Source organism: Chiloscyllium plagiosum, unplaced genomic scaffold (assembly GCF_037043375.1).
Source record: "Chiloscyllium plagiosum isolate Xiang-an unplaced genomic scaffold, Cpla_swu_hap1 HiC_scaffold_12, whole genome shotgun sequence".
NCBI classification, from domain to species: domain Eukaryota; kingdom Metazoa; phylum Chordata; class Chondrichthyes; order Orectolobiformes; family Hemiscylliidae; genus Chiloscyllium; species Chiloscyllium plagiosum.
Window position 1 is genome coordinate 101,331,851 of NW_028270150.1, and position 23,685 is coordinate 101,355,535.

Consider the following 23,685-nt stretch of genomic DNA (forward strand, 5'->3'; position numbering starts at 1 on the left):
ATTAGGAGAACGTATACTGAGGGGAAACCAGGAATGTGGAGTAATCACATCGTTTCATGATCTTATTGAACGGTACCGCAGGCTCGAGGGGTCTACCCCAGCTCCTTCGCCCCCTTAGATACTGACCTTTAAGGGAAGGAAGCCCCTCCCAGGCTGGCCCACATGTGACTCCAGATCTACATCAACTTTAATGCCCTCTCAAGGGTAATTTCAGATGGTATTGGCAGTGATGTCCACATCCCATGAATGAATTAACGAGGAAAAATAATCCCAATCTTGTATTAGACTCTTCATTTGTACAGCTCATTTACATATTTATTCTTCTCAAAACACGCACCTTTTCACCAATGCGTGAATTCGCCGTCCCCATGCGGGACGATGGGAGGTATTTCGGATGAAGGTTTGTACGTGCTATACTAACCGAAAACATTTCGATGGTATTTTCCACTGCTGTCCAGAGTGGTCTCCACGAACCTAGCAAATCCGTGCTACTCCGGTTCCTGGACTGCACTGACTGCAGTTCACCCAGGACTCTCTGTGCTGGTTCACCGACATCGTCTTCCAGTCGGAGTCTCCTGCTCCCTCCAGTGCCTCAACTGCACCTCTCTACATGCCTGATGAAATCCCTCAGTTTGATGGGTGTGTTTCTGAGGAGGTTTTCTCCTGTTGGGTCAGTCACACAGGCCACAGGCTCCCACAGGTCAGTGGGGATTTCAGGACATCCCTCTGTCATGCTGACCGTTACTGAGTCCCTCCCAGTGTGCAGCCCTTGCATTCGTTGAGAACTCCTTTCTCTCTAACCTTCATTTTGATTCAGTTTTATTTTATTGTCACGTGCACTGAGATAGTGAAAAGTATTGTTTTGCATGTTATCCAGACAAATCACACCCTACATGAGTACACCAGGCTCAGAGAACAGAATGTAGTGTTACAGCTACTGAGAAAGCGCAGAGAAAGGTCGACTTTTATATTTGAGTCTGGTAACAACGGGGAAGAAACTGTTCTTGAATCCCAGACTAACCACACGTCGAATGTGGCAAGGCTACAGAGTGAAGCTGAGGAGAATCACGGAATACAATGCAACCCTCTTCGATGAGCTCGCTGCGTTCCCTGCAGGTTTTGAACAGAAGGTCAGTGAAATGATGTCGCCTGCCCCCCCCTGCCAAGCCTCAGGTGCCCCTGGGGTCACCACCACAGATGTCAGATGGGTGAACCCACGAAAAGCGACTGGCCTGGATGGAATCTCTGGCTGTGCAGTCAGATCCTGCGTGGACCAGCAGGCAGGAGTATTTACTGACACCTTTAACCTCTCCTTACTTTGAGGTGAGGTTCCCACCTGCTTCAAGAAGACCATTATTAGATTAGATTTGAGTCCTGACTTCGGCCCAACAAGTCCACACCGACCCTCGAAAAAGTTACCCCCCCGACTAATGCTCCTAACAACTACGGACAATTTCGCATGGCCAATTCACCTGGCCTACACATTTTTGGACTATGGGAGGAAACCCACGCAGACACAGGGAGAACGTGCAAACTCCACACAGACAGTCACCCGAGGCTGGAATTGAACCTGGGACCCTGGTTCTGTGAGGTAGCAGTGCAAGCCACCGTGCCACCCCCATCTAGGTATCACCTCCCACTTCTTTCGCCTTAACTAGGGTAGTTAATGACTAGGGTAGGAATAGGTCCAGTCAAGGATAGTAGTGGGAAGTTGTGTGTGGAGGCTGAAGAGATTGGGGAGACACTGAATGAATACTTTTCGTTAGTATTCACTCAGGAACAGGACATTATTGTCAATGTGAGTACTGAGTCACAATTAATTAGAATGGACGGCTTTGAGGTATGTAGGGAAGAGGTGTTGGAAATTCTGGAAAGGGTGGAAATAGGTAAGTCCCCTGGGCCTGATGGCATTTATCCTAGGATTCTCTGGGAAGCAAGGGAGGAGATTGCAGAGCCATTGGCCTTGATTTTTATGTCCTCGTTGTCTACAGGAGTAGTGCCAGAAGATTGGAGGCTAGCAAATGTGGTTCCCTTGTTCAAGAAGGGGAGTACGGATAACCCTAGTAACTATAGGCCGGTGAGTCTCACTTCTGTTGTGGGCAAAATCTTAGAGAGAAGTGTAAGGGATAGGATTTATGAACATCTGGATAGGAATAATGTGATTAAGGATAGTCAGCATGGTTTTGTGAAGGGAAGGTCGTGCCTCACAAACCTTATTGAATTCTTTGAGAAGGTGACTAAGGAGGTGGACGAGGGGAAAGCGGTAGATGTGGTGTATATGGATTTTAGTAAGGCATTTGATAAGGTTCCCCATGGTAGGCTACTGCAAGAATTACGGAGGTATGGCATTGAGGGTGAGTTGGAGGTTTGGATTAGGAATTGGCTGGATGGAAGAAGACAGAGGGTAGTAGTTGATGGCAAAGTTTCATCTTGGAGTGCCGTCACTAGCGGTGTTCCGCAAGGATCTGTTTTGGGACCATTGCTGTTTGTCATTTTTATAAATGACTGGAGGAGGGGCTAGAAGGTTGGGTGAGCAAGTTTGCGGATGATACGAAAGTCGGTGGAGTTGTTGACAGTGAGGAAGGATGTGTCAGGTTACAGCGGGATATAGATAAGCTGCAGAGCTGGGCAGAAAGGTGGCAAATGGAGTTCAATGTAGGTAAAGTCTGAAGTGATTCACTTTGGTAAGAGCAACAAAAAGATGGGGTACTGAGCTATTGGTTGGATACTTGGTAGTGTGGATGAGCAGAGGGATCTTGGTGTCCATGTACACAGATCTCTGAAAGTTGCCACCCAGGTAAATAGTGCAGTGAAGAAGGCATATGGCGTACTGGCTTTTATTGGTAGAGGAATTGAGTTCCGGAGTACTGAGGTCATGTTGCAGTTGTATAAGACTCTGGTGCGGCCTCATCTGGAGTATTGTGTGCAGTTTTGGTCGCCATACTATAGGAAGGATGTGGAGGCACTGGAACGGGTGCAGAGGAGGTTTACCAGGATGTTGCCTGGTATGGTAGGAAGATCGTATGAGGAAAGGCTGAGGCACTTGGGGCTGTTTTCATTGGAGAAAAGAAGGTTTAGGGGTGACTTGATAGAGGTGTACAAGATGATTAGGGGTTTAGATAGGGTTGACCATGAGAACCTTTTTCCATGTATGGAGTCAGCTATTACGAGGGGGCATAGCTTTAAATTAAGGGGTGGTAGGTATAGGACAGATGTTCGGGGTAGATTCTTTACTCAGCGAGTCGTGAGTTCATGGAATGCCCTACCAATAGCAGTGATGGACTCTCCCTCTTTATGGGCATTTAAACGGGCATTGGATAGGCATATGGAGGATAGTGGGCTAGTGTAGGTTAGGTGGGCTTGGATCGGCGCAACATCGAGGGCCAAAGGGCCTGTACTGCGCTGTATTTTTCTATGTTCTATGTCAATAAACTTAGCTGAGTGTCGCAGGCATTTTATCATTGGTCTGTAGAGTGATAGCTCCAAAGAGTATTTTTATTCATCCACGGGATATGCGTGTCACTGATGAAGTCTGGGAGAAGGTGGTAGTGAGCTAACTTATTGACCCACTGCAGTCCACGAGCTATAGAGAGACATGCAATGCTGTTAGGGAGGGAATTCCAGGACTTCGACCCAGCAACACTGAACGAATGGAGATATATTTCCAAGTCAGGATGGTGAGTCACTTGGAAGAGAACTTGCAGACCAGAGGCTATGCAGCTCTGCAGGTATAGATGCAAGCACAGGATTCACTGAATGCTGGTTAAAAACTTTGTTTCGCAATAGTCAAATGTTTTATCAGACTAATATTAAGATTCTAAGTCGTTTTTCTTCAAGCTTATTTTGAATCTTTCCTGAAGGATTCCAAACAGCTCGACCTCTTCCTCCCACCAGGTCTACTTGTGGACCCCACAATAACGCAGCTCATATACTAAACAGAAAACTTGAAAGGGTTTAGAAAAGGTTTGCAAGGATATTGCAAAGGTTGGAGGGTTTGAGCTACAGGGAGAGGCTGAATAGGCTGGGGCTGTTTTCCCTGGAGCGTCAGAGGCTGAGGGGTGACCTTACAAAGGTTTATAAAATCGTGAAGGGGCATTAATAGCCAAGTTCTTTTCCCCAGGGTGGGTGAGTCCAAAATTAGAGGGCATAGGTTTAAGGTGAGAGGGGAAAGATTTAAAAGAGACCCAGGGAGCAACTTTTTTGACATAGAGGGCGGTGTGTGTATGGAACAAGCTGCCAGTGGAAGTGATGGAGGCTGGTACAATGATAACATTTAAAAGGCATCTGGATAGATACATGAATAGGAAGGGTTTCGAAGAGTGAGGGCTAAATGCTGGCAAGTGGGACTAGATTAATTTAGGATATCTGATCGGAACAGATGAGCTGGATGGAAGGGTCTGTTTCCACGCTCTCTGATTCTATGGCTCTATTTGAAGTATATGAGATTCTACAAAGTAGCAGTACACTAATATTTCTGCAGCATTATAGTTTATCATCAGATTCACAACAAACTGTCAGTTATTTAATTACCTAAAGAGTGGAGCCAAGTTACTGCCTCCCCAGTTGCTGAGTTGAAGGTGATTTGCTGCACGTCCCCTCAGTCTGTCGAGGGCATTTGCAGCATTGTTTTGGGTCACTCCACAAGTGAATATAGGGTTTGTACTGGGTCCCTGGTTGAGGTCAGGCCCCTGCACAAAGGCCCTGGCTGGTCCTGAACCTGTTTAACACGGACCACCATCACACTGTAAGGGGCTCAAAATGTGCCATTCACCAAATAGGGTCAATCACAGGGAACTTGTTTGAGACTTGCTGTGTTTCCCCTGTGGCCCACAGGATGTTGAATGGTGTCTGTTGTTCAGGGAAGGTGCTGCAGACTCTAACAGGGCATCTGCTGAGCTCTGGAAATGTCATAGGCATGAAATGGAACAGATTTGAAATAATTGGTAAACGAAGAAAAAGAGATGTAAGAAAATCCCCTTCACACAGCACGTGGTTAGGTCTGTACTGTCGAAGCCTATGGTGGAGGCAGGTTCACTCGAAGGGTTAGGGTCTGGGATGTACTGTCTGAGAGTGTCGGGGGAGGGAGGTTCATTCGAGGGGTTAGGGTCTGGGATGTACTGTCTGAGAGTGTGGGGGGAGGCAGGTTCACTCAAGGGGTTAGGGTCTGGAATGTACTGTCTGAGAGTGTGGGGGGAGGGAGGTTCACGAGGGGTTAGGGTCTGGGATGTACTGTCTGAGAGTGTGGGGGGAGGCAGGTTCACACCAAGGGTTAGGGTCTGGGATGTACTGTCTGAGAGTGTGGGAGGGAGGCAGGTTCACTCGAGGGGTTAGGTCTGGGATGTACTGTCTGAGAGTGTGGAGGAGGCAGGTTCACCCGAGGGGTTAGGTCTGGGATGTACTGTCTGAGAGTGTGGGGGGAGGGAGGTTCACTTGAGGGGTTAGGGTCTGGGATGTACTGTCTGAGAGTGTGGGGGAGGCAGGTTCACTTGAGGGGTTAGGGTCTGGGATGTACTGTCTGAGAGTGTGGGGGAGGCAGGTTCACTAAAGGGGTTAGGGTCTGGGATGTACTGTCTGAGAGTGTGGGGGAGGCAGGTTCACTTGAGGGGTTAGGATCTGGGGTGTACTGTCTGAGAGTGTGGGGGGGAGGGAGGTTCACTCGAGGGGTTAGTGTCTGGAATGTACTGTCTGAGAGTGTCGGGGGTGGGAGGTTCATTCGAGGGGTTAGGGTCTGGGGTGTACTGTCTGAGTGTGTGGAGGAGGCAGGTTCACCCGAGGGGTTAGGGTCTGGGATGTACTGTCTGAGAGTGTGGGGGGAGGGAGGTTCACGAGGGGTTAGGGTCTGAGATGTACTGTCTGAGAGTGTGGGGGAAGGGAGTTTCACTCGAGGGGTTAGGGTCTGGGATGTACTGTCTGAGAGTGTGGGGGAGGGAAGTGCACTCGAGGGGTTAGGGTCTGGGATGTAGTGTCTGAGAGTGTGGGGGAAGGGAGGTTCACTCGAGGCGTTATGGTCTGGAATGTACAGTCTGAGAGTGAGGGGGAAGGGAGGTTCACTCGAGGGATTACGGTCTGGGATGTACAGTCTGAGCGTGAGGGGGATGCAGGCTCACTCGAGGGGTTAGGGTCTTGGGTGAACTGTCTGAGAGTGTGGAGGAGGCAGGTTCACGAGGGGTTAGGGTCTGGAATGTACTGTCTGAGAGTGTGGTGGGAGGCAGGTTCACTCAAGGGGTTAGGGTCTGGAATGTACTGTCTGAGAGTGTGGGGGGAGGGAGGTTCACGAGGGGTTAGGGTCTGGAATGTACTGTCTGAGAGTGTTGTGGGAGGCAGGTTCACTCGAGGGGTTAGGGTCTGGGATGTAGTGTCTGAGAGTGTGGGGGGAGGGAGGTTCACTCGAGGGGTTAGGGTCTGGGATGTACAGTCTGAGAGTGAGGGGGATGCAGGCTCACTCGAGGGGTTAGGATCTGTGATGTACTGTCTGAGAGTGTGGGGGAGGCAGGTTCACTCGAGGGGTTAGGGTCTGGGGTGTACTGTCTGTGAGTGTGGGGGAGGCAGGTTCACTCGAGGGGTTAGGGTCTGGGGTGTACTGTCTGAGAGTGAGGGGGATGCAGGCTCACTCGAGGGGTTAGGATCTGGGATATACTGTCTGAGAGTGTGGGGGAGGCAGGTTCACCCAAGGGGTTAGGTTTGGGATGTACTGTCTGAGAGTGTGGGGGAGGGAGGTTCACTTGAGGGGCTAGGGTCTGGGATGTACTGTCTGAGAGTGTGGGGGAGGGAGGTTCACTTGAGGGGTTAGGGTCTGGCATGTACTGTCTGAGAGTGTGGGGGAGGCAGGTTCACTCGAGGGGTTAGGGTCTGGGATGTACTGTCTGAGAGTGTGGGGGAGGCAGGTTCACTCGAGGGGTAAGGGTCTGGCATGTACTGTCTGAGAGTGTGGGGGAGGGAGGTTTACTCGAGGGGTTAGGGTCTGGCATGTACTGTCTGAGAGTGAGGGGGGAGGCAGGTTCACTCGAGGGGTTAGGGTCTGGCATGTACTGTCTGAGAGTGTGGGGGAGGGAGGTTCACTTGAGGGGTTACGGTCTGGGGTGTACTGTCTGAGAGTGTGGGGGGAGGGAGGTTCACTCGAGGGGTTAGGGTCTGGCATGTACTGTCTGAGAGTGTGGGGGAGGGAGGTTCACTTGAGGGGTTAGGGTCTGGGGTGTACTGTCTGAGAGTGTGGGGGGAGGGAGGTTCACTCGAGGGGTTAGGGTCTGGGGTGTACTGTCTGAGAGTGTGGGGGAGGCAGGTTCACTCGAGGGGTTAGGGTCTGGCATGTACTGTCTGAGAGTGTGGGGGAGGGAGGTTCACTTGAGGGGTTAGGGTCTGGCATGTACTGTCTGTGAGTGTGGGGGGGAGGGAGGTTCACTCGAGGGGTTAGGGTCTGGCATGTACTGTCTGAGAGTGTGGGGGAGGCAGGTTCACTCGAGGGGTTAGGGTCTGGGATGTACTGTCTGAGAGTGTGGGGGGAGGGAGGTTCACTCGAGGGGTTAGGGTCTGGGATGTACTGTCTGAGAGTGTGGGGGGGAGGGAGGTTCACTCGAGGGGTTATGGTCTGGAATGTACTGTCTGAGAGTGTGGGGGGGAGGGAGGTTCACTCGAGGGATTAGGGTCTGGGATGTACTGTCTGAGAGTGTGGGGGGAGGGAGGTTCACTCGAGGGGTTAGGGTCTGGGGTGTACTGTCTGAGAGTGTGGGGGGAGGGAGGTTCACTCGAGGGGTTAGGGTCTGGGGTGTACTGTCTGAGAGTGTGGGGGGAGGGAGGTTCACTCGAGGGGTTAGGGTCTGGGGTGTACTGTCTGAGAGTGTGTGGGGAGGCAGATTCACTCGAGGGGTTAGTGTCTGTGGTGTACTGTCTGTGAGTCGGGGGGGAGGGAAGTGCACTCGAGGGGTAAGGATCTGGGATGTACTGTCTGAGAGTTTGAGAGTGGCAGGTTCACTCGAGGGGTTAGGGTCTGGAATGAACTGTCTGAGAGTGTGGGGGGAAGGGAGGTTCACTTGAGGGGTTAGGGTCTGAGATGTACAGTCTGAGAGTGAGGGGGAAGGGAGGTTCACTCGAGGGATTACGGTCTGGGATGTACAGTCTGAGAGTGAGGGGAGATGCAGGCTCACTCGAGGGGTTAGGGTCTTGGGTGTAATGTCTGCGAGTGTGGGGGGAGGCACGTTCACTCAAGGGGTTAGGATCTGGGATGTACTGTCTGAGAGTGTGGGGGGAGGCAGGTTCACTTGAGGGTTTAGGGTCTGGGGTGTATTGTCTGAGAGTGTGGGGGAGGCAGGTTCACTCGAGGGGCTAGGGTCTGGGGTGTATTGTCTGAGAGTGTGGGGGAGGCAGGTTCACTCGAGGGGTTAGGGTCTGGGATGTACTGTCTGAGAGTGAGGGGGATGCAGGCTCACTCGAGGGGTTAGGGTCTGGGATGTACTGTCTGAGAGTGTGGGGGAAGGGAGGTTAACTCAAGGGGTTAGGGTCTGGGATGTACTGTCTGAGAGTGTGGGGGAAGGGAGGTTAACTCAAGGGGTTAGGGTCTGGGATGTACTGTCTGAGAGTGTGGGGGAGGCAGGTTCACCCAAGGGGTTAGGTTTGGGATGTACTGTGTGACAGTGTGGGGGAGGTAGGATTACTCGAGGGGTTAGGGTCTGGGGTGTACTGTCTGAGAGTGTGGGGGAGGGAGGTTCACTTGAGGGGTTAGGGTCTGGGGTGTACTGTCTGAGAGTGTGGGGGAGGCAGGTTCACTCGAGGGGTTAGGGTCTGGCATGTACTGTCTGTGAGTGTGGGGGGAGGGAGGTTCACTCGAGGGGTTAGGGTCTGGCATGTACTGTCTGTGAGTGTGGGGGAGGCAGGTTCACTCGAGGGGTTAGGGTCTGGGATGTACTGTCTGAGAGTGTGGGGGAGGCAGGTTCACTCGAGGGGTTAGGGTCTGGGATGTACTGTCTGAGAGTGTGGGGGGGAGGGAGGTTCACTCGAGGGGTTAGGGTCTGGGATGTACTGTCTGAGAGTGTGGGGGGAGGGAGGTTCACTCGAGGGATTAGGGTCTGGGATGTACTGTCTGAGAGTGTGGGGGGGAGGGAGGTTCACTCGAGGGGTTAGGGTCTGGGATGTACTGTCTGAGAGTGTGGGGGGGAGGGAGGTTCACTCGAGGGGTTATGGTCTGGAATGTACTGTCTGAGAGTGTGGGGGGGAGGGAGGTTCACTCGAGGGATTAGGGTCTGGGATGTACTGTCTGAGAGTGTGGGGGGAGGGAGGTTCACTCGAGGGGTTAGGGTCTGGGGTGTACTGTCTGAGAGTGTGGGGGGAGGGAGGTTCACTCGAGGGGTTAGGGTCTGGGGTGTACTGTCTGACAGTGTGGGGGGTGGGAGGTTCACTCGAGGGGTTAGGGTCTGGGGTGTACTGTCTGAGAGTGTGTGGGGAGGCAGATTCACTCGAGGGGTTAGTGTCTGTGGTGTACTGTCTGTGAGTCGGGGGGAAGGGAAGTGCACTCGAGGGGTAAGGATCTGGGATGTACTGTCTGAGAGTTTGAGAGTGGCAGGTTCACTCGAGGGGTTAGGGTCTGGAATGAACTGTCTGAGAGTGTGGGGGGAAGGGAGGTTCACTTGAGGGGTTAGGGTCTGAGATGTACAGTCTGAGAGTGAGGGGGAAGGGAGGTTCACTCGAGGGATTACGGTCTGGGATGTACAGTCTGAGAGTGAGGGGAGATGCAGGCTCACTCGAGGGGTTAGGGTCTTGGGTGTAATGTCTGCGAGTGTGGGGGGAGGCACGTTCACTCAAGGGGTTAGGATCTGGGATGTACTGTCTGAGAGTGTGGGGGGAGGCAGGTTCACTTGAGGGGTTAGGGTCTGGGGTGTATTGTCTGAGAGTGTGGGGGAGGCAGGTTCACTCGAGGGGCTAGGGTCTGGGGTGTATTGTCTGAGAGTGTGGGGGAGGCAGGTTCACTCGAGGGGTTAGTGTCTGGGATGTACTGTCTGAGAGTGTGGGGGGAGGGAGGATCACTGAGCTATCAAAATGCAATTCGACCTTCATCTGAAAAGGAGAAGTTTGTGGGCTATTGTGAAATGACAGGGAGTGAGATACTCATTTGGTGATCACATTGGGCTGAATGGCCTGTTTCTGAGTTATTGTGACATTGTCAGTGACAAAGAGGAGAATTTTAATGGGAACGGCAGTAGGGGATTTCAGCAAAAACGGGTTCACCCAGAGCTTGGTGGGTGTTTGGAATATCCTGCCTGGGAGTGGGGGGGGATGTTGAGGTGGGAAACCTCACAATCTTTCAAAAGTACATGGATGAGCACTTGAAATGTCATAACAGTCAAGGTGTAGGAAAGTGAGATCCTAGGTAGTAGTTTACTTTTGGTAGTACAGATTTGATGGGCTGAAGGGCCAGATATGTACTGAATGATTCCGTACGTGTGTGAATTAAAGTGGCTGCTCTCTGTGCTTCCATTCTGAATCTACTGATGTGAAACGTGAATGAACCAATCCTTACTAATGATGCTTCTAATTTAGCGTGAGGACCATATTTTCAAAGTCATTCCGACTTTCCAATTGAATGTACTCTCCCTTTGAAGTTGATTGTGGAGTGGATGGCAGTTATACTGCTGATCAATCTTCCATTTTGGGATTAACTTGCACTTTAGCTTGTAGCTGGATACAGCTCTTTACAGCAGCTGGGCCAGACCTCCCAAGTGAAGGAATACATTGCACAGAGCACAGTCAGAAACCCTCCAGCTTCCGGAATATTCTCACTGGGAGGGCAGCTCAGAGAATCAGCTTTGGAGGGGTGGTGGGAGACAGCGTTCCTCTCTACCTGTCCCCCACGCACTTAACTGTTTTTCTGGCTTTTGGTCTCCATGGATACAGCAGACATGCTAATGGGCTGAGCGATCTCCTCTGCTACTGTTAACGTTGCATGGACCTCGCAAGGTCAGGGGTCAGCTTGCTGAACTGTCAAGGACAGAGCAGGGCAAATGTGACATGGAATCTGGCACCAAATCTTGGCCGCACATTTCTGTCAGTTCCTGCCGTTGTTCACTGCAATGTCAAAATTTTCCCATTCGTTTTTCCTGTGGTAACCGTGACAACGTTCTGACCACCGGAGTGATGCCATGGTGCACGCCCCAGACCCTGTGTCCCTGTCAGGTTGCTGGGACTTCTGCTAAATACGAATGCACAGGGTGGCGTTGAGATTGAGAGTGAGAGAAGGGTCTTTTAAGAACTGTCCTCTCACCACTTCCCGTTTCCGCTTCCCTTTCTGCAGGATCTCACGATTCCTTTAGCTTTTGGATTGATGAAAAATCCCCCGTGGGGCCGGACCAGCCAGTCGTGGTCAGGCACATGGCTGGGATTTTCCGGTCCTTCTGGAAGAAGATGATGAAGAGGTGGTCTGTGACACAAAGCTTGACATTTCGGGAGCAGCTGGAGGCCGGCATCCGTTATTTTGACCTCCGCGTTTCTACCAAACCCGGGGACAGCGAGGAACTTTATTTTATTCATGGTTTGTTCGGCAGTAAGGTTCACGACGGTCTGATCGAGATTGACAGCTTCTTGACAGCTCACACCAAAGAGGTGGTCTTCCTCGACTTCAACCACTACTATGAAATGGACGACTCAAACCACGAATACCTTATCCGGATGCTTAGAAACACCTTCGGACCCAAACTCTGCCGAGCTAACCTAGTGGAGGAAATAACGCTGCAGTATTTATGGGAACACAAGTATCAGGTTAGTGCTCCAAGTTCTCTGGAAGTTATTATGGCAGTAATGTTAAAAAATCACACAACACCAGGTTATAGTCCAACAGGTTTAATTGGAATCACACTAGCTTTCGGAGCGACACTACCACCTGATGAAGGAGCGTCGCTCCGAAAGCTAGTGAGCTTCCAATTAAACCTGTTGGACTATAACCTGGTGTTGAGTGATTTTTAACTTCGTGAGGGAATTTCTGCATCTCCTGGTAATTTTTTTTATAGAACACTCTATTGAGTAATTCTTCCATAACAGTTCCTATTTCAATACTAATATTGTATCAAATCCGTAAACGGTGGGCTCAACCGTGGTATTGGTCAGGTCAATCAGGATCCTATTGAGTGTCCTGTTGCTATTTCTTCTGGTGTTATGGTCTTATTAAGTACAGGCCCATCAAACATGGTGGCACAGCTGAGAGGGGTCATTAACAGTCACTCCGGACCCCATGAAGTCTCATTGGCTTCTGGTTAAATATTGGCAAGGAAACCTCCTGCTGATTACCACGTACTATCCTCCTTTGGCTGATGGATTGGTTAAACAGCACATGGAGGGCTCTCCACCCTGCAGGCTCCCTGCCTCCCTTCCTGATGAAGGGCTTTTGCCTGAAAGGTCAATTTTCCTGCTCCTCGGATGCTGCCTGACCTGCTGTGCTTTTCCAGCACCGCTTTAATCTAGACTCTGGAAGTATGGAGGGTGGCAAGGGTGCAAAATGTACTCTGGGTGGGGGTTTTCCAAGGGGGGGGCTCGGTAGCAGCATCGCTGATTGAGCTGGTCAGCTCCTAAAGGAGGTAGCTGCTAGGCTGGGTCTGTGGCAGATAGTGAGGGAACCAACAAGAGGGCAAAACATACTTGACCTCATGCTTATCAATCTGCTGGCTGCAGTTGCGTCTGCCCGTGACAGTATTTGTAAGAGCAACCACCGCACAGTCCTTGTGGTATCAAAGTCCTGACTTCACATTGAGAATAAACTCCATTGTGTTGTGTGGCACTATCTCCACGCTAAATGGGATAGGCTTCAAATAGATCTAGCAGCTCAAGACTGGGCATCCATGAGGTGCTGTGGGCCATCAACAGCAGCAGAATTGTTCTCCAGCGCAATCTGTAACCTCATGGCTCGGTATATCCCCCACTCAACCATTACCATCAAGCCAGGAGATCAACCCGGGTTCACCAATCCAGTAATGGCCTCCTAATGACTGGTATTCTCATTATTTATTCCACTTCTGAAATCTGTGTCTGTTGTGGTTCTGTTCACCGAGCTGGAAGTTTTTGTTGCAAACGTTTCATCCCCTGGCTAGGCAACATCATCAGTGCTTGGGAGCCTCCTGCAAAGCGCTTCTTTGATGTTTCCTCCGGTGTTTATAGTGGTCTGTCCCTGCCGCTTCCGGTTGTCAGTTTCAGCTGTCCGCTGTAGTGGTTGGTATATTGGGTCCAGGTCGACGTGTTTGTTGATGGAGTTTGTGGATGAATGTTGGACCCAATATACCAACCACTACAGCAGACAGCTGAAACTGACAACCGGAAGCGGCAGGGACAGACCACTATAAACACCGGAGGAAACATCAAAGAAGCGCTTCGCAGGAGGCTCCCAAGCACTGATGATGTCGCCTAGCCAGGGGACAAAACGTTTGCAACAAAAACTTCCAGCTCGGCGAACAGAACCACAACAACGAGCACCCGAGCTACAAATCTTCGCACAAACTTTGATCTGTGTCTGTTTCAACCAAGTAATTGTCCTCCAACACAAGGTATAAACATTTATCAAAAGAAGCAGTGGTTCTCATATTGACTGTTAGAGGGCAGGACTGCACCCCCTGATCAAGTCTTCTCCATGGTTGTGGAATCGCTTAGATCTGTTCATCACTTGCTGCTCGTGCTGCTTGACACACAAGTAGTCCTCCTAGCAGAGTGCTTTAGGGAACATCTCCGAGACACCCGCACCAATCAACCACACCGCCCTGTGGCCCAACATTTCAACTCCCCCTCCCACTCTCCTGAGGATATGCAGGTCCTGGGCCTCCTTCACCGCCACTCCCTCACCATCCGACACCTGGAGGAAGAACGCCTCATCTTCCACCTCGGGACTCTCCAACCCCAGGGCATCAATGTGGACTTCACCAGTTTCCTCATTTCCCCTTCCCCCACCTCACCCCAGCTCCAACCTTCCAGCTCAGCACCATCCTCATGACCTGCCCTACCTGCCAATCACCCTTCCCACCTATCTGCTCCACCCTCCTCTCTGCCCTATCGCCTTCATCCCCACCCCCATCCACCCATTTTACTCTTCGCTACCTTCAACCCACCCTCCTCTCTGACCTATCACCTCCATCCCCACCCTCATCCACCTATTGTACTCTTTGCTGCCTTCTCCCCAGCCCCACACCCCCCTCCCATTTATCTCTCCACCCTGGAGGCTCCCTGCCTTCAGTCCTGATGAAGGGCTTTTTCCCGAAACATTGATTTTCCTGCTCCTCGGATGCTGCCTGACTGGCTGTGCTTTTCCAGCACCAAGCTAATCTGATTTCCAGCATCTGCAGTCCTCACTTTTGCCGCCGCAAGTAGTCCTGTTTGGTGGCTTCACCAGCTTGACACTTCATGCTGGTGTTGCTTCTGGCGTGCCCTCCTGCACTCTCTATTGAACCACGATTGATCCTGATGGTAATGGCTGAGTGGGGGACATACCAGGCCTTAAGGTTGCAGATTGTACTGGAGTATAATTCTGCTGCTGTTGGTGGCCCACAGCGCCTCATGGATGCCCAGTCTTCAGTTGCTAGATCTGTCTGAAGTCTGTCCCATTTAGCACGGTGATAGTGCCACACAACACAATGAAGGGTATTCTCAATGTGAAGGTGGGGCTTCGTCTCCACAAGGACAGTGCAATGGTCACTCTTACTGATACTATCACAGACTGATGCGCCTGTAGTGGCAGAATGGTAAGAGTGAGGTCAAGTGTGTGTTTTTTCCCCTCACCACCTGCTGCAGGCCTGGTCTAACGGCTTTACAACTCGAATAAAAGCAAAACATTGCAGATTCTGAGAAACTCAGCAGGTCTGGCAGCCTCTGCGAAGAGAGAAGCAGAGGTAATGTTTCGAGTCTTGTGACCCCACTTCAGAAGCTGCAAGGCCTGCTGAATTTCTCTAGCGATCTCTGTCTTAGTTTGTTTCAGGTCTCCAGCACCCACAGTTCTTCGTTTTGTAACTGTCTATTAGTTTTCCTGCACACTAACTTGGAGCGATTCATGTATTCAGTTACCCAGATCCCTCTGCGTCTCTGAGCTCTGCAACTGCTCACCATTTGGATAATATGCTTCTTTTTTTATTCTTTCTGCTAAAATGGACGATTACACACTTTTCCACATTTTATTCCATTTGCCAGACTTTTGTAGGCCCCTTATATCCTCTTCACAATTCACTTTCCTACCTATCTCTGTGCCATCAGTCAATTTAGCTCCATACCTTCAATCCCTCCAACTAAATCATTTCTGTAAATTGTAAAGAGAGCCCAGCACTGACCTCTGTGACATACTGTTGTCACATCCTGACAGGCTGAAAAACACTCACTTATTCCTACACTCTACTTCCTGTTCACCAGCCAGTCTTTTATCTAGGTCACTGTTACCCCCAACACCATGAGCTTTTATTTTGTGCACTAACCTCTGATGTGGCACCTTATCAAATGCCTTTTTAAAATCTAAGTATAATCCATCCACTGGTTCCCCTTTATCTACAACACAAGTTACTTCTTCAAAGAACTTAAATGACTCAGTGGCTAGCTCTTCTGTCTTACAACGCCAATGACCAGCCTCAGGTGACTGTCTGTGTGGAGTTTGCACATTCTCCCCGTATCTGTGTGGGTTTCCTCCCACAATCCAAAGATGTGCAGGTTAGGTGAATTGGCCATGCTAAATTCCCCGGAGTGTAGGTTATTAATCAGAGGTAAATATAGGGTCGGGGAATGGGACTGGGTGGGTTACTCTTCGGAGGATCGGTGTGGACTGGTTGAGCCGAAGGGCCTGTTTCCCCACTGTAGGAATTCTAAATTTTAATTTTCTTTTAACAAAACCACGCTGGCTCTGTCTGATGACCTCTGACGTATCCCTGTTATAATGACTGAAATAAAAACTTCAAACATTTTCACTATGATGGATGATAAGCTACACCTGGCCTGTAGTTTCCTGCTTCCTGTGTCTCCCCCTTTTTGAATAAAGAAGTTAATTAGTTATTTTCCAATCTAAAGGAACCTTACCCAAACTTACTGAGTTTTGGAAAATTAAAATTAATGCATCAACTATCTCACTAGCTATTACATTTTAAAACCCTAGGACAAAATCCATCACGGGCTGGGAACTCATCAACTCTCAGTTCTAGTAATTTACTATTTCCTCCCTCCCTTTCAATTCCTGACTTACAGCTATTTCCGGATGTTACTTGTATTTGGTTTAGTGAAGATCGAGGCATATTATCTGTTCAGTTCGTCTGCCAGCTCCTTATTTTTTATCATCAATATTTCCCCGGATCCATTTTCTATGCTTTGTTAAACTTTGCTTTTTTAAATTCCTGAAGAAATTTTTCCTGTCTTGATTTCATATTTTTAGCTGACTTCCTCTTGCACTCTAATTTTCCCTTCATTTCAATCTTGCAGTAATTTTTCTTGCTGGTATTTTATATTCTGTGCAATCTTCTGATCTGTCACCTACCTTTGTGCAACTGTAAGTCTTTTCTTTTCCATCTGATACTATCGTTGAGATTCTGAGTTAATCACAGATGTCAGATCCCATCCCTTGGAATTGTTCTTATTTGTTGGAACATGTCTGTTCTGTGCTGTCTGGAATATCTCCTTAAACGTTTCCCACTGCATCTCGACTAACCTATTCCTTAACCTAAATTGCCAGTTCACTTTTGCCATCTCTTCTTTCATGCCTTGTTTAAATTTAAAGTCTTTTTGGACCTACTGTCCCATAAACTGTGTAAATTCAACAATATGAGGTTACTGCTACTGAGGGGCATTTTCGCTATGAGGTTTGTAACTAATCCTGTCTTGTTGATCAAAACCAGATCTAATACAGCCTGTTCTCTGGTTGGTGCCATAACATGCTGGTCTAAGAAATTGTCATGCAAACATTTCATAAGTTCCTCGTCTAGACTATTTCATCCCATCTGATCATTCGGGTCAATGGACTGAGGAGTGGCAGATGGAGTTTAATTTGGATAAAAGTGAGGTGTTACATTTTGGCAAAACAGATAAGGGCAGGACTTATACAATTAATGGTAGGGCTTTGGGTAGCGTTGTAGAGCCGAGCGACCTAGGGTTTTGGGTAAATAATTCTTTGAGATTTGCATAACAGCGTGGTTAAGAAGGCGTTTAGCACATTTGGCTTCCTTGCTCAGATGTTTCAGTACAAAGGTTGGGACTTCACGTTGAGGTTGTATAAGACATTAGTGAGGCCTCTTCGGGAGTACTCTGCTGTTCTGGTCACCCTGTTATATGAAGTATATTATTGAGCTGGAGAGGGTTCAGAAATGATTTAGCAGGAAGTTGGTGAGAATGGAGGGTTTGTGATATGAAAATGGACTGGAAAGGCTGGAACTTTTTTGAGGGTTGACATGATTGAGGTTTATATAATCACAAGGGGACATAGATAAGATGAGTAGCAAAGGTCTTTTCCCTTAGGTGGGAGAGGGAAAACTAGATGAGAGGAGAAATATTTAAAAAGGACATGAGGGCAATTGTTTTACACAGCGAATCATTCATGTGTGAAAAGAACTTCCAGAGCAAGTGGTGAATGAAGTTACAACATTTAAAAGGCATTTGGATAAGTGCATGAATAGGAAACATTTGGAGGGATATGGGCCAAATACAAGCAAGTGGGACTAGTTTAATTAAGAACATTCTCGACGTGGACGGGTTGGACCGAAGAGTCTGTTTCCTTGCTGTACGACTCTATGACTCGATATAGGTTTAATGAGAAGTTGCTTTTGACAAACTCCCATTCTTTTTTCCTTGGTAAACTGTCCTACCCTGGACTTACTGTTAGGGTGCCTGTACACAACGGCCCACAAGAGATCTTTATCAGCTTGCTCCACAATCAGTGAAAAACAGGCTTGGCTGAATGCCCATTATGTTGAATTATGTGCAAAAATGTAAGAAGACTTAAAATTGGCCCACACCTCAACCTTTATCAACTGGTCTTCCAGATTCAGACTGAGAGTGGTGTTTTACTGCTGTGGTATGGTTAGTCCAGCTGAATTATGCCCTGGCCAGTTTGATGCTCGTGGTCGCCAGGGACTCTGTTTTGCTAACTCTCTTTGTTCACTTTGTTTGCAACAAAACCAGGTGCTTGTGTTCTATCACCACCCTATGGCCCATGACTTTCCCTTTCTGCGGCCAGGGAATCAGATGCCAGCGCCCTGGGCAAACACCACCGACGCGCGCAAGTTGGTACAATTCCTGGAGACCACCCTGAACGAGCGGGCAAAGAGGGGGACTTTTCACGTGTCCCAGGCCATCCTCACCCCTCAGACCAAGACGGTCATTCGAGGACTCATCGTCGGACTACGTGATTCTCTCGTTGCCAGGTTAGCTTGCAATCTGCTTCCATTCTGAGTGCTTGCCCTCATCCTGCTCCGAACTGTCTTAGTTCGGAAAGCAAGCTTTTGTTTTATTTTCCAAAGATGGGCATCATACACAGATGGAGATCAGAATACATGCTCCCTGTGATTTGCCAAAAAATACTTAAAGGAGTTAGAATCTGGTGTCCATTTGTTATTTAGTTATTAAACTTCGCTACGGGGTGGCATTTTACTCAGAACGATGAAGGTGGGTGACTGCTGGACAAACATAGGATTAGATCTCTGACCACAGCAACAACTTACTTTCATCTAGCGCCTTTTGACATGAGAAAAGTCCCATTAACTAAATTTCAACACTGTGCCTCATGAGGTACATGAAGTCAGACGACTCCAAAGATTGGTTCAACTAGTTGATTTTAAAGCAAGAAGGAGAGGTGTAGGGAGGGAATTCTGTATTTAACACACTGCCAGGTAGCTGACGACAGGGCCCACTATGAGCGATGGGAATCGGAGGGATGCTCAGGTTGAGTAAGAGTGAGCTGAGAGGGTCGAGGGACTGGAGGAGATGACAGAGGTTGGGAGAGGTGAGAGCGGTGAATTTGAGGAGTGGCCTTACTTGCAGCCCAGGAGTTGACAGCTGAAGACAACCAGGAACAAAATCAAAAACAGAGTATGTCGGAGAAACTCAGCCAGTCTGGCAGCATCGGTGGAAAGAGAAACAAGAATTAACGTTTCGAGTCCAATCTGCCTCTTCTCCAGAACTGAAGGGGGATGGGAAATAATGCTGTTGACCAAGGGGGGGGGGAGCGCAAGTGGAATGGGCAGTGAGACTGCTCAGAACAAAAGACCAGAGGAGGCACTCATGGTTGCCAGTACGGCTGACCTCAAATTTCTGAAGGTTCAGTGTGTAACATCAGCCAGGACTGCAGGATAAACTCAACATGGATAAACTCAACAAGACTGCCCCTTTAAGAGAATGTGTGCTGCCCTGTTTCTCTTGCAGAGGGGTGTTGGGACCCTGGTGCTAAGTCTCAGCTCCAGGCAAGCTGTGCAAATAGCTTTGTTTTTTTTAAAAAGTAGACAAAAGAAGCATGATGGGTGGGACCAGGCTCTCACTGAACCAAGGGGCTTTGGATTTTGCTTTCATATTGATTTTGAATATGCTGGCTACTGGAGTTAACAGGCTGAGCTCTCTCTCTACTGCTGCTGGTGAAGACTTAGAATGTCTTTCCTATTAGAAATAAAAGAAGATTAGATTGCTTACAGTGTGGAAACAGGCCCTTTGGCCCAACAAGTCCACACCGCCCCACCGAAGCGTAACCCACCCATGCCCCTACATTTACCCCTTACCTAACACTACGGGCAATTTAGCATGGCCAATTCACCTGGCCTGCACATCTTTGGACTGTGGGAGGAAACCGGAGCACCCGGAGGAAACCCACGCAGACAGGGGGAGAACGTGCAAACTCCACACAGACAGTCGCCTGCGGCGGGAATTGAACCTGGGTCTCTGGCATTGCAAGGCAGCAGTACTAACCACTGTACCACCATGCCGCCCACAAAAGAAGCAGACATTTTTCCAGTATTTCTTTCAGCTGGAGTAGAGAAAGACAGCACATGAGAATTAAACAGTTTTGCTAACTTGCCTTTGCCAAGGATGTGGTTATGGGGTGTTGCCTATATTGGAAAGGTTGAGAACTAGTGGTTCAATCATATATTATCTTGTAAGTATTTCAATAGAGTTAAAGTTATGCTTGTTTCTCTTTCTGTTTGTATTTTAACCGTGAGGTAAAAATAAAATGTGCTTTGCTTAAAGCCTAGTGGTGGACTAACAGATGAATTACATCTGGAACACAGCATTTCACATTTAGCTTTAAATAAATATAAAAATTAGGGTCTAGGCTATCTCCTTTCTATACTTGGGGGAATCCATAACAGCTGGATCTGATACAGAGTCAACACCAGACTGAGCACCACAATGAAGTTCCCACTTTACATCATGAAAACAAAATAATAGTGTACCCTTGATTCAGACAGTGCTCGAGTGAAGGAATACAATGAGCAGGAGCCATATGGTGATACTGTATACTCCTTGAGAGAGAGGATGGTATCTTTAGTGCACTTCAGCATCGAACCTTTTAATCCCAGCCTGTCAGTTGTGAGCCTGTCCACATGGGGCTGCTGTTTGTTAATAAAACAAAGTACGAATAAGAGAAGGAAAACAAATATCACAATCCAAGCAACAGAGCCCAGAAAATGACCATCTCAAATCCCCCCCAAAAATCCCGATTGTCTGAAATCCCGAAATAAAGCGGCCGTCTCAAGTTTCGAAACCACTCCCTTCTTGAATCCCAAAAACGAACTCAAATCTCAATTCTCCATGACAGCTATTTCCAATTAAAATCAACGTTACTGTCTCAGATCCGAATGTCCTCCTCTGTTTCTTGGGATGGTTATTTTCAGGATGTAGCTGAACACAGAGGCAAGTTCAGGAAATATTCTGAGCAGGGAGCGAAGAAAAATCAGATGCGAAACACCCCTAGTTGGCAAGGACAATATGATTCAGACATGTAGATGTGTGTATTCATTGTTTGTCAATAATGATAAACTTCCATCTGTCCTATTTAATTTCTCCGCTAGAAACCTCCCAACGATAATGAACTGGGTGAAGTCTCAGAAGCCCGGTGTGAACGGTGTCAACATCATTACCTCAGACTTTGTGGAGCTTGTGGACTTTGCTACGACTGTGATCAAGTTAAACAACTTGCTGCTGCATGATAGGAGCAAACACGAACAAATTTAGTGCACTTTCCTATCCTGGGCAGGGTATTATTTTGTGTAATTGCTCAAGACGGAGTGTAGTTGCCATGTGCATCAAAATTAGACTCATTCGGTCCACTCCAAAGTCCACTTGGCGCCTGTCTTTATTTTTATAATACAGTATAGGTAGAAACAAATCCAAAATCTCGACTTTCTACGAGAATGACAAGTCATGTCATAATTACATTCCAACAGAAGGGGGAGGCACTTACAATGTGTCAACTTTATACAGACAAGGCCCACTGCCTGCAGTAGAAATGTATTATAGAAAAGGCTGCAGATGTAATGATTTTAATATATGTTTATAGTTACAATTATTAACTATTAAAGCCATAGGGTGCTTTTAAAAGGTGCTTTGGAAAATGAGCATTATAAAGAAATTGTATTTTGTGATCACAGTGAAAACTAATCTAAAATTGTCTCTAATTAACTATAATTTCTAACAATTGCAGCCACGTTATGAGTTTCTGGCAGGGTAGTGATAAAATCCCTACCTCGTTCAAATTCTATTTAAATCCTGCCTGCCACTGAGGTGTGTTATGACAGGTCCAAACATGTTGCTAAAAAATTTTGATTTTAACAGTCAAGAGTTAAAGGCTAATGAACCGAACAGGGAATAATGATATGGCTGAACGCCTCACCTCAGCTACTGTTACACAGGAAATTTAATTTGGAGACGTACAGGCAAAAGGGATTGTCAGCTTGGTGTGGCGCAGAGCAGTAAAATTAGCTTCAGCAGGACGGAGATTGGCCAGTGCCGGAAGATCAGAATGTTTCTGTTGTTTGTCTATATTCTCAGTGCACTGCGAGCCAAAGTCTATACTGTGGTGCAGATTGAGGGAGCCTGTGCTGCAGTACAGTTAGCACTGACCTTATAATCCAGAGCTACACAGCAGGTGGTGAACTTTGAAATCCAAAATTAAATATTAGGAACAAGCAACAAAAGCTGGACTTGTTAATGGTGCCCACGTTCCAGGAAGGAATTTCATAGAATCCCTACAGTGTGGAAACAGGCCCTTCGGCCCAACAAGTCCACACCGACCCTCCGAAGAGTAAACCTGCCCAGACTCATTCCCCTACCCTATTTACATTTACCCCTGACTAATGCACCTAACCTACACATCCCTGGCCACATTGGCCAATTCACCGAACTTGCACGTTTATGGATGGTGGGAGGAAACCGGAGTCGCCAGAGTAAACCCACACAGACACAGGGGAGAACGTGGAAACTCCACACAGACAGTCATCTGGATTCAAACCCGGGGCCCTGGTGCTGTGAGGCAACAGTGATGAGATTCCCTACAGTGTGGAAACAGGCCCGTCGGCCCAACCAGTCCACACCGACCCTCCGAAGAGCAACCCACCCAGACCCATTTCCCTCTGACTTATGCATCTAACACTCTGGGCAACTTAGCCTGGCCAGTTCACCTGACCCGCACATCTTTGGACTGTGGGAGGAAACCGGAGCACCCGGAGGAAACCCACGCAGACACGGGGAGAATGTGCAAACTCCACACAGAGAGTCAGCCAAGGCTGGAATTGAACCTGGGACCTTGGTGCTGTGAGGCAGCAGTGCTAACCACTGAGCCACCGTGCGGTTAACCAGTGAGTCACTGTGCCGCCCCTGAGGAGCAGCTTTCTTGAATGTTACTCAGGGTTGCATAGGAGGTGATGAGAGGCAAGTCAGTCCACTTAGTTACTTTTACTCTCTATTTTATCCGGTTGTGCTTGGAATATTCAGTCCTAACCTTTAACCCATAAGATGTCGGTTATACAGGTCTGTCTGAAATGATGTTTTAATGCTTCTTCTCTGGGGAATCACATTCCAGCAGCGAGAGAAATGATTGGATGTACCTCTGAGTGTGAGAAAGATGGGCGCCCCTCTTAAATTCCCCCTATTTTATTCTTGGCGCAATGTGAACCTGCCCAGCTCTGTGAGTGGCAGTGAGCTCTGGAAGCGGAGGTCAGTCCTCCACAAACTCATCACTGTGGGGACCTTCCGATCAGTGTGATAGTTGCCAAGAGTAAGTATTTTTCAAGAGTTTTGTTGATTGTGACTTCTGTGAATGTGAAACAAACTTTTAGACTTCCACGTGCAGCAAGTTGCTTTCTGTGTCAGTCCAATAAATGTTTTAAAGGGCAGCGGAAGAAGTTGTCAAATTCATTTGTCTTTTAGTCCATCGTTCACTGTTACAACTCAGCTGTTGGAATGCAGCCAGCTTTCCAATCAGCGTTTTATCACACAAGTGTTTCCCACATGGACTTATTTTTAAACGCTTTATTCTGGAAGACTGTGATACCCTAAAGCAACAACAAGAACGATGTGTATTTGTAAAGCACCTTTATTTGATTAAAAAGCCCCACAGATGCTTGATGGGAGCATTATGGAGTAACCTGAAGCGCCCAGCCAGCTAAACGGACACACTGATGGTGGAGCAATTAATAATCAGGGTAGTGTCCAGGGAGGTCAGTGTCCAGGAGGTCAGTGTTCAGGGCGGTCAGTCTCCAGGGAGGTCAGTGCTCAGGGAGG

The 23,685-nt window shown here is 48.4% G+C and overlaps 1 protein-coding gene across 1 annotated transcript in view; it reads left to right on the forward strand.

The window, feature by feature from the left end:
* Positions 1-23,297, forward strand: part of plcxd2 (phosphatidylinositol-specific phospholipase C, X domain containing 2) — a 36,134-nt gene extending 12,837 nt beyond the window's left edge. Inside the window, exons 2-4 of the mRNA XM_043700267.2 lie at positions 11,279-11,742; positions 18,100-18,341; positions 20,976-23,297. Coding sequence (XP_043556202.2) covers positions 11,279-11,742; positions 18,100-18,341; positions 20,976-21,138 — 869 coding nt within the window. The 3' untranslated portion in view covers positions 21,139-23,297. The remainder of the gene's footprint in view (positions 1-11,278; positions 11,743-18,099; positions 18,342-20,975) is intronic.
* Positions 23,298-23,685: the final 388 nt, after the last annotated feature.